The sequence below is a fragment of the Coregonus lavaretus genome (genome assembly GCF_964263955.1).
Source record: "Coregonus lavaretus genome assembly, chromosome: 17".
NCBI lineage: Eukaryota > Metazoa > Chordata > Actinopteri > Salmoniformes > Salmonidae > Coregonus > Coregonus lavaretus.
Window position 1 is genome coordinate 18092896 of NC_140004.1, and position 11088 is coordinate 18103983.

The window sequence follows — 11088 nt, forward strand, 5'->3', positions numbered from 1 at the left end:
ATATTTCGTTAATTGGTTTAAGTGTTTGAGCGTTCTTTCAATAGACGAATAATCACAAATGTGGAAGACAAGTCTACAATGTGTGTACAAAACATTAGGAACACCTGCTCTATCCGTGACATTGTTGTCACTTGTTAAATCTACTGCAAATCAGTACAGATGAAGGGGAGGAGACAGTTTAAAGAAGGATTTTTAAGCCTCAATACAATTGAGACATGGATTGTCGATGTGTGCCATTCAGAGGGTGAATGGGCAAGACAACATTTTTGATTGGGGTATAGTAGTAGGTGCTAGGGACACCGGTTTGAGCGTGTCAAGAACTGCAACGCTGCCAGGTTTTTCATGCATAACAGTTTCCCGTGTGTATCAAGAATGGTCCACCACCAAAAGGACATCCAGCCAACTTTTGGAAGCACTGGAGTCAACATGGGCCAGCATCCCTGTGGAACGCTTGACACCTTGCAGAGTTCATGCCCGACAAATTGAGGCTGTTCTGAGGGCAGGAAGGTGTTCCTGTTTTGTACACTGTGTATATTCTCTTCTACGGCTCTACGGCTCCCTCTGCTGCTAGAAAGTAAATTCACACCACAAACCTCATTAGGCTCCCTTGCCTATTCACTACTATACTAAATAATAACCCATTTCCAATTTGCAAAGTCATTAGCTGGTGTTGAGCAAAGTGATTTTATTTGTAAAAACAACAATATGTAACCACTTCTAGGAGAAATACAGAATATATGATATATTTACTGATGGTTGACAGAAATAACAGAGGTCTCTTCAGAAGAACAAAATTAAAATAAGCATTATGCTGAGAAGACATTGGATATTTCTAGGGAAGAAAGCATTTATTTTGTGTTTGCTTTTCAAACTAAAACTAGTGTCAAAAGTGTCTAGGTAAAATAGATTCAGTTAGGTCTACCATGATTTATGGCAAATGGTGGATTTTGATTATTGTTCTTGTTAAATAAAATATATGTAGTATGGAAACAATTGAAAAAATAAATGTTTGTTACAAAATGACATTGTTACTTTACAAATTTGTCTTATATACACATTTTAAGCATCAAGTTCAACTAGAATACCTGCAAAATGGGAAGTATGTGATTCAGGCCACTATGCACTTAGGTGGAGAAAGGCTATGTTTGCTGTTTTTTACTTGCCCTCCATTCAACTTTTATTGCTTTTTATTGAGGGTTTAGAGGTGACTTATAATAGAAACTTGTAGGATTCAGTGGAATTATGTGTAATAATACTTGTTGTGCATTGAGTTATGCACATCTTAATCCCTACTGAATAATTTCCCATAGTTCCGTGAACAGTATATTTAAACTTAACACCTCTGATTGCAAACCTTAAGATCCCTCTAAACTGAATTCACCAAAAAGGTTGTGGTCACTGCCTCACGATGTTCCCAAATTAATAAAACTGATTTAAAAATGGAAATGCTTCAATGTTATCCCAAAACATGAAGATTCCAAAATGTCCCAAAAGTAAGGTCTCGATCACCATGTACAGAATCCCTCTTTGCCTGTCTGCAACGATGGCGTTGAGACAACTAAGCATCCAGTAAGAGGTAGTGGATCACTCTGATGATTCTAATCACAGCTTTGTTTTCATCAGCATCTTTGCTCCATCTGTATCTGTCACTCAGCGTAGCAATAAGGTGATTAATGTCTTTCCAATACCACAGAGATACAGTATCTAGCCTGCCAGGTCCATATCACCCAGCGCACCTGTGGTAAGGAGCAGAGGTCAACACTTCACAGCTAACTGCTATGGCACTCACACAGTCCCCCCATAAAGTGTAAAAAATATGAAAATGCATGAATACATACATGATACAGAGAAGACTATGCATGTCGGCCACAAGACTAATTGGCTTTTATGGAACCCAAGGGCAGGAATGTGTCATATTGTGAGGAATGTCCAGTCCTCTCTCCCTTTTGCTTATCTTAGATGAGTTAAACGCTACATAGGGACTGGAATTGCCTGGCACAGTGAGGATTTGTCTGTTCTCAAGACATTAGGCCCATTACCACCTGGCTAGGAGAATACAGTCACACAGGATTTATGCACACGTCATGTCACATTTTACTGTAAAGTAAAACATGCTTGCATACTAATGAAGTTCCTTTGAACAGAATTGATAGGGAATGAATGTGCTCATATTGTAAATTCGAGACAGGATTGCTGTGCGTTCCTTTTTAGGAAGGGGAATGTAACAGCTGGAAGCACATACCAAGGCTGCTCTCTGGTAGTGAAGAATGGAAGGGCTCTTTGCTTATCACCAAGGCCAACTGGGACTTTAAACAATATTTACCCATCTCTTTCTTAAGCATTCCTATTTCCTACACACCACAGGTGATTTGGAGATTTTAATGAATATTTTAGAAATAAACTTGCATTTTGCACAAATGAAGGCAGGTTGAGTAAATCAAGCCTCTTGTTAAACCCTAGAACATGGTACTCTATTGGGTGATCTTTGACATGTCTAAAAGGAATGCATCATATATACAATAACTACACTACCAGTAAATCAGTAACATGTCTCCCTTTCACAACACTAACAGTCAGAGTGAAGAATAATGAAGAGGTAACATAAGGATTAAAGTAGTAGAACACTTAGAAGTGATGCATTAGTGTATGCTGCTGACTGTGCGGTCTAGGCAATTCGGTGTCTTTAAAGCAAGCAGAATAAAAATCAATAGGAAAATATACAATTGCCGCTCATGGTTGGGCAGCAGTGCCATTGGCCATGATACACCCAGTTGCTGGTTTATGGCTGAGCTGTGCTAGTGCCTGGTAAAGAGACAGAGGGCTTGGTTGGCATGCAGAGGGCCTAAAGTGAGTGAGTGAATTGGAAGATCTCAATGGCATACTCCTCGTGCCCTCGCTCCTCAGCTCCTTCTCAGAAATTCAATGGGTTTTTAGAAGGAGACAAGGAGAGAGGACGCAAGGAGTATGCAATTTAGAACATCCCAATGACAACTGGAACATCCTCAGTAGAGCCACCTTGGAATCTCCCACAGAGGTCAGTGGGCACATATGCCTGGCCTGGGGCAGAGCAATGCTTTTTGTGTCTGGGTGGCATCAGCTTTAGACTCACACTGTGGAAGTGAGTCATGTCCAGGATAACACAGGGACTGTTCCAGTTCATCTTTCACTATTCACTCCTCCTCTACCTTGTTCCCATCATGCCCAGTTTCAGACATGCAGTTCCACCCTCTGTCCAAAGCAAGAGCTACAGGTATGTGTCCTGATCTGCCTCTGTGCTACTCAGGCTCTGTGTGGACTTCTGGAGAGGCGACACTGTTAGAAGAGACTGGTCGTTAAGGGATGGTTGGTCGTTAAGGGGTGGTTGGTCGTTAAGGGGAGGTTGGTCGTTAAGGGGAGGTTGGTCGTTAAGGGGAGGTTGGTCGTTAAGGGGAGGTTGGTCGTTAAGGGGAGGTTGGTCGTTAAGGGGAGGTTGGTGAGGCGGTGGAGATTCTTCAGGTGTGTTTGGGAGGGGTGTGTCATTGACGAGGGGCTGCTGTACTGTTGAGTCTCTCAGAGTAGGCTGAGGCAGAGGATATCTCAGTGGAAGCTGAGGCTGAGGACATCTCAGTGGAAGCTGAGGGTCACCGGGTAAAGGATAAGGGTTGGGGATCTCCATGACAGGAGGGGCTTTCTTCATACTTCCTTCCTTCTTGCTCTTCTTCTCTCCCTTCTTCAGCTGAGGTGTGGGCTGAGGGGGAGGCAGGGGCGACTCTACGATGATGGTGGGGTTCTGACGCAGGTCCTGGCGACTGGGAGGCTCCGAGGCCATGATAGCCCTGGCACCATGCATTCTGGGAGGGGACTTGCAGTGAAGCTCACCATGGTTCTTCCTCCAGCGCTTCAGCTGAACATGGTGCTCCCTTTCAACGTCCCGCTCTGACACAGGCACCTCCAGAACCTGATGGAGGAGAAGAGAGGTTACTGCTGGTGGTTGACATTACAGGCACATAGTACAGTGTTTCTAAATAGAAAATTGGTTTAGTCTGCCTAGTAGGAAATGTGATGCAAAAAGACCAGTGCTAATGGCCAAGAGGAGAAAAGGCTCTTTCAGTGGGGATTCATTCCAGTCCTAATCTTAACCTTGTTAGTAAATGTCAAACTGCCTGAGGCTGAAGGAGCGTCTCACAGTGAGGATGGTCAACTCTATCAGAGAGGCTATTGTCAAACTGAAGAGACACTCACACGAAGCCAAGGAAAGGGACTAGACACTAACTAGTCAGAACTGTGGTCAATGTGTCTCTCTCTGCATCAGTTGAACTTCCACTCTGAACTCTACATTTCCACAGTACTACAGAGTTCTGAACAGCCATTGTTCTCTACAGACAAACAATGATGACTATTCTCAATCTGGGTGAAATAGGGGTGTGATCTCATTCTCTTGGTCCTTGCTACTACCCCAGTCTGCTCAAAGACCATACTTCTCCTGTGGTTATGCATCGCTAACCATGTTTATTATTGGGTAAGTCCTATGTATCTCTGCCTGCTAGTGAAGTCCTTACCTCTCTGACTAGGAAGCCCTCCTGCATGTAGCGTGGCTCTATGGCCCTCAGCAGCTCCATGGTCTCATACTGGCCCTGACACGCCTTCAGCTTCTCACGGGTACCCAGCATGCACTTCAGCAGCACCAGGCCCACCCGGAAGATGATCTTCACACCTGGGGGAGGGGTCAGAGGTCACACGGTCACTAACTGGACATGATGGATGATTCCAGATGTTAGAATCCACAATTTCAAGCATCAGAGGAACTTTACTGATTATATCATTTGGGTGATCAATAAGGGAGAGTGGGGTAAATTGAGCCACCCTTGTTTCTAGGAAACCATACACAAAATTAATCATTGGACCAAATATTTAGGAAGAGGCCTAATTTCATCGCGTCTGTGAAGGAAGAAACCACATGGAAAAAGTGGTAAGCAAATTAGGTCCAAAAACTGATTTTCACCAAGTCAAATGAATGTATTGTTTTAATGGTTTCATGATGCTGTTTAGATCAGTTGGACTCTATAAGCTTCAATAGGAGGTCCTAAACCTAGCATGAACGTGCATTCTTCTAGCTGTGTGGGGTAATAGTCAAAATGTTTGCCTTGGGTAAGTTCAGCCAATGGCCATGGGGTAAGTTGAGCCAATGGCAAGATGAGCAAATTGAAATGTTTTCTTCCCAGATGTAATACAAGGCATTATCGCTGGGATATGAGGTAATAACAGGGCCTGGCCTATGTTAAGTGTTTTTAAAAAATATTTTAAACTGTTAGGTGTTAAACGTGTTTAGAAGCTTAAAATGATTAAAAGACCAAAAAGCGATTGTGATGAATTGTGTTTGGGAAATGAAAATAGACATGGCTTTAAAAAGGTAGTGGTAATATTTCATTCAGTACAGACATTTGTAGGCGGCTTAACTTACCCTGTCCAGCGGCTCAACTTACCCCATACCCGTGGTAAGTTGTGCCAAGAGATCACTTTATTTGGACAAGCTATGTTTTCAAAACTGTAATGTTTACATGAATTCTGATTATTTACAGGGATACACATCCTAAAATATTAGTAGATATCTTTGTTAGAAAGAATACTATATTTCCCTTGACAGAGTGAAAGTAAAAAATGGCTCAACTTACCCCACTCTCCCTTACTGTAGATGTCCAGTGTATAAATTGGAGGTTGTAACTGAATGAATGCAAGACAGATGTTTGTGTGGAAGTTTCTGCAACTAACCGTCACAGAGGAACATGTCCCAGACGCGGAGCACTGAGGCCCAGGGCAGGGTGCGGGAGAAGGCACACATGAACCACTCTGTCATGTAGAGGATGGGCTCCATCTTGTGTTTCTCCAGGTGGCGGTAGGCTAGTGGGGAGACGCGCCGAGTCAAGGCATACAGGATTTCTCCATCTAACTGGATGGCCTCCTGCAGGGAAAGAAGAGCGAAAGAAGCATGTAGTCTCATACTGACAGGATAACAAAACATATCTTGTGTGGTCTACCTAACCTGTAGTGCATTAGTGAAGGGTACATGTCTTACCAGCCCAGCACTGTAGTATCCAGGAAGGTACTTCTCACAAATTTGGACCAGCCCCCAGAACGCATCCTGTGGAAAAACATACAGATGATGGTGTAAGGAAATTGTGACTAGAACCTTCCCTTTAAGAGGGAAACAAAACTAAAGCACACACTAGTGGCAGGCAAACTATAAGTGTAGCATACATAAACAATTCCATCGTAAATAGGGTCACAAAAAGTAGGAAGCTGGTTCAGAGCACTATTCACTGAGCTACACCAAAGGTCAGGCAGTCATTGTGAGAGAAGCAGTTCAAGCATGAGCCCAGAGGCACAGGGTTCACCTCAGCAGGCATGTGCATGAGCAGCACAGCAGCAATGGGAGCCTGGGCTTGACAGTAGCCCTCCTCTGGCCTGTACAGCGTGTAGGCCTTCAGAACACGGAACAGGTCCTGCTGCCTGTGTGGGTAAACAAACAAACAAACATACAAACCCATGAACACAGCAATGAACACACACAAGGACAAACAAGACAAAAAGTTAAACATCAGTCACTGAGTGAGGGTCAATTATTCCACTGTGTGAGACAACTAACCCGTGGCCCCCCCGTGACACAAACATCTCATGGAAGGGGAACTGTCTGTGCAGGTCTTTCTCAATCACGTCCAGCTCCTTCGGGTCTCCAGCCTGACTGTCCAGCTCCTGAAACAACACCAGGGAGAGTCAACCACAGTCCCACACAGTAAAAACAAACAGAGAGCAAGGGAAAGAACATAACCAACCTCAAACTTCCCTCGGTTCTGTTCCCTCTTCACTTTTCCTCCTGACAGGTAGAGCCAAGCACGGCCTCGCAGTGAGGGAGGAATCCCTTTCTGACACCGCAGTCTCACCTGTTAAACAGAGACAGAAATGTATTCATCACCAACCAAGGAATGTGCCAGTTAAAATAAAGCTGCATTACAACAGAGTTATTATACTACAGCTTTATACTGTAGGCCAGTATCGTTGACTGAACTGGAGGGACCCCATATTCATGGGAAACAGAACAGGCCTTTGGACATAGGTGATCCAAGACAATATTGTACAGGTTCAGTGGAATAACAGCTTATTCACAGTACTACTCAGTCCATTTATTTTTACTGAGATCACAGACCACTCCTACTCCTCCCAGAAGAGTGTGAACATCCATATGAAGATGTCATGGAGCAACAAAGTAGAGAAGCGGAAACAGAGACACGACGGCCTTCACTGACTGACCTCAATTAACCAACATAGCAGTCACAGGAAAAATGCCTACTGAATAATTGTGTTTATTTAAGTGTGCCCAACAGTGTTTCATGTGGCAATGCCCTTAACCAAGTCCATACTTGAGATTGCAGTCAGAACAAGCTAGTCTCTGTCAAACCTGAAATCTCACCACCATCTTTGTAACAGGGATGTGATGTTAGTATTACCACACCCAGAGTGTTGCTCTGTCACTTAGCCCAGCATGGAGTCGGTGAGGGAGATGAAAGGCTCATGATATCCGGGATCCTTGGGACGTCCCTTCTCCATTAAAGTTTAAATGTAAAATGGTTAGGTAAGGGTTAGAGTTTAGGGTAGGGACCCCCTAAGGATACCGGACAGCACTAACCGCTGACTCAAGGAAATGAGGTGAGGCTGTAGTTGAATAGTTAACGCTAGACACACTGGTAGATCCGGCTAGGCAACTGGAGATGCAAACAAACTGGCCAGAGGCCAAAGCCCAGCACAACCTCCATGAAGAAAACTATCAAAGGTTTTATGCTTCTTCCAAACATTTTAAGTTTACAGAGGAACAAACAGGCCAATGTGTGAGCGACATACAGGTTAACACTGGCTTGTCTTTGAATTATTAGGCACTGCAACATGTTATCGTCCAATACAGCCCAAACACCCAACATGCCTGCCCTGGACAGAGGATGGAATGGAAGTAATAGTTTAATGTACAAATACAGGGCAGTGTCAACAAGATGCAAGCACTAACTAGGCCCTGGTTGGCTAATAACATAATAAGGAGTTGCCACATACTGTGCAAAAATGTATTTAGGATTGTTTGAGGAATAATTGAGACCAGATGGTGAGAGACAGTGTTAAAACAGTCTAGACACGGCAACAAATGAAGTTGTCAGACCTATGAATGTTCCAAATCTCAGCAGCTCTCTGACCTTTTTGTGTCTTTTGACCATCCATTTGTCCCAGTTGCTGAGCATGTCCAGCCACTTGACCTCTCGCTGCCTCAACACCTCTGGAGGGACGTCCTGAGCCCTGGGGGGGGGAGAGAGAAGAACATGAGGAAGAAAATATTAGCATGTCCAAAACTATATCTAAGAACAATAATAGAATGTATCTCAGAAGTGTGTGTGTGTATTACAGCTATTTTTATATAAACGGTGTATAGAAGAACTACAATGCAAATGGACAGGTTTTGAAGCATCAAAGATAAGAGATTCAAGCAGGGGTAAATGGAAAAACAGGTAGGCTATCCGAGAGGCATTCGATTTTCCCTCTACGTACTTAGGCAGGGCGGGCCTGGTGCAGAACCAGTCGAGAGATGAGGTAATGCTATAATGTGGTAAGTTTGGCTCTATCCAAGAAACGGAACTGAGAATGATGGAACACTCACAAAGCATGACAAAATATAGGCCTAACGTTTTCTTATAGCTTGGCCTGATGGCGCTCAACTGTATGTAATCATCAGCACAACCTTGTAATCATGAGATGTAAGAAGTTTTCAAAGAGAGGCCTTTAAATTTGGACAACCCTCTTTCCGTAAAAGAAGTCTGCTGTAATTCTGTTCACTCCAATCCCCAAAATTTGCCAAGAGCTATAAATATGTGCATCTCCTTTGCAAGTTTGTCTACCACCCTACACAAATGAAAATAAAATAAAACCCTTTTGTCTTCCACTTCCGATAAAACCCTTAGCCACAACGGGGCACCAGAGCTGTGGCACAAGGCCAGCCAACCTTGCAGAAAACAGGAAGCTCCCAAGCAGCTAATGCTTGGCACAACTTTCATTCAATCCTCCACTCACAGTGTGCTACTCCGCAGGGCGAAGGGAGCAGTAATCCAGTGACAGAGAATCCAGTTGTGTAATTGTGCTCTAACTTTACGCATCCTAAGAAGGAAACTATTAGCGTTAGGAAAAGAGCTAAATCACAGGCATGAAAAAGAAGTGCTGAACCAAGTGTAAAAGGAAGAACACGTGCTCAAGAAAACAAAACCTAGGGGCGGCAGGTAACTTAGTGGTTAAGAGCGTTGTGCCAGTAACCGAAAGGTCGCTGGTTCTAATCCCCGAGCCGACTAGGTGAAAAATCTGTCGATGTGCCCTTGAGCAAGGCACTTAACCCTAATTGCTCCTGTAAGTCGCTCTGGATAAGAGCGTCTGCTAAATGACTAAAATGTAAATGTAAAAACCTAGTGTCCCTACAATAACAAAAAGGGAGCATTTGCGTCTCCATGCTGCCAGCTGCACAGTCGAAAGTTATATGCCGTCAGTGTCCATAAGCCATTGTCATTCAAAGACGCACAACAAAAGAGGTGGATGAACTGGAAAGGAGTTTAAGATGATAAAGCCGGTCGTCAGCGTCACCCTTCACACCCCACAGGTTATTCTCGGTTCGCCTCCAGAGTATTCTGTTCTTATGTTATACAGACCAAACATTGGACAATAACAAACAATCAGGGGCATCCCATGAACTTTAGAGCAGAGAAGTGGCTGGAAGGCAGGGCTGTTTACAGAGACTATGATGTTAGTAAAAAAAAATGCACAGGTCTTAAAATAGTACTGTATTTAAATGACATAGCTAGCTAGAGAAATAAATCACATTCTGTAAGAACAGTGAGTTTCTATCAAGTCCACCTCAAATATCCCATTCACATATCAACTAGGAGACATGATTGGGAGGTTGATACTGGTGGCATTTATTTTTCATGGGTGGGGTTAGAGAAGAGAAACCTTTAAAACACACATTTGATGTAGTTCAGTTCATGTACATCTGTGAAAGAATTGGCATTTGGTAAACATTTCACACCTTCCCCACCCAAGTTGAGACAGTTAGCCAAGCAACTACAGGAGTAAGCAAACTTGCAAATGATGGGCCATGCGAGCAGAACACCAAGGTTACTTACGATTCTTCTGAATACTGTTGCGCCCCTCCAATAAATCCATATTTATCGGTATGCCTGTCGTTGGTAAAGCCGTTGATCTCGGAGTCTGAGCCAAGAGAGCTCTCGTCGTCCATATGACTGCTGCTAATTGTCCTGATACTTCTTGAGTCGGCCGACTGGCGACCATTCTCTATTTTAGCCATGATTAGCTCAATAATACCCAAAGCTAACGTTATTTCGTTGGCACTGTCACAACCAACGGTATGAAACCAGACGAAAGTTTCCAAACAAACAAAACCATTGCCATGGCATGGAACACGTAGCTAGGCTAGCTAGTTAGGCTGTTAGCTTGTTTGCTGCTAATGCTGGCAGCTAACACTAGCTATCTGTCAGGACTTATCGAGTTTTTTAAAAGTTAGCTAGCTACTGTAATTAACAACTACCGTTAATAACGAGATGAAGTAACTAGCTAGTTAACACAAACAAATACTTAACGTTCCCTGGGCGAGCCAAATGAGTAAATACCGTAAGATTCCACCCGTGTGATGTTGACGTCCCAGCCTTTCCAATCTGGCTAACGCGTTAGCCTAGCTAGCTTGTGATGCGTCAATGAATTAGCTCGCTAGTAAATTAGCCGGATAGCTAAAAACGTATGCTAGTTTGAAATAACTTCCATCGACTACATGTTAATCTAACTAGCACAATTCACCACAAATGTGACATTTGTGTTTGTTATGTCGGTGAAGCAAACTAAACAACGTTTAAGTGACATTCCTTCCTTCCTGGTCCATTGATTCCGTTTCCTCGCCAGGGGGGAGGTTCGGCTGTCTCATTTTAGTCTCAGTGTCCCGGGGTGTAATTTGTCCAAACAGTTGTAAAAGGTAGGTCCCTCCCAGTTTCGTTTAAGAAATCCCTTAGTCGCTTGACGCAT

The 11088-nt window shown here is 43.6% G+C and overlaps 1 protein-coding gene across 1 annotated transcript; it reads right to left on the minus strand.

Annotated features, from left to right (window-relative positions):
• Positions 1-665: 665 nt before the first annotated feature.
• Positions 666-11023, minus strand: LOC311144748 (TBC1 domain family member 10A-like). Its single transcript, XM_084180848.1, has 9 exons — positions 10179-11023; positions 8214-8313; positions 6810-6917; positions 6623-6729; positions 6372-6486; positions 6053-6118; positions 5749-5938; positions 4539-4693; positions 666-3937 (listed from the first exon to the last, which is right to left on the minus strand). The coding sequence occupies exons 1-9, from the start codon at positions 10358-10360 to the stop codon at positions 3245-3247; spliced, it is 1716 nt and encodes a 571-aa protein (XP_084036974.1). The 5' UTR covers positions 10361-11023; the 3' UTR covers positions 666-3244.
• Positions 11024-11088: the final 65 nt, after the last annotated feature.

Bases quoted from the DNA above. Each gene is read 5' to 3' on its own strand.
- LOC311144748 (XM_084180848.1), bottom strand. From the start codon at position 10,360: ATGGCTAAAATAGAGAATGGTCGCCAGTCGGCCGACTCAAGAAGTATC. The intron at 6,487-6,622 runs GTTAGTTGTCTC...TTACCCACACAG, and splicing joins GTGTCACGGGGGGGCCACGG to GCAGCAGGACCTGTTCCGTG. The intron at 6,119-6,371 runs GTGAACCCTGTG...GTTTTTCCACAG, and splicing joins TCATGCACATGCCTGCTGAG to GATGCGTTCTGGGGGCTGGT.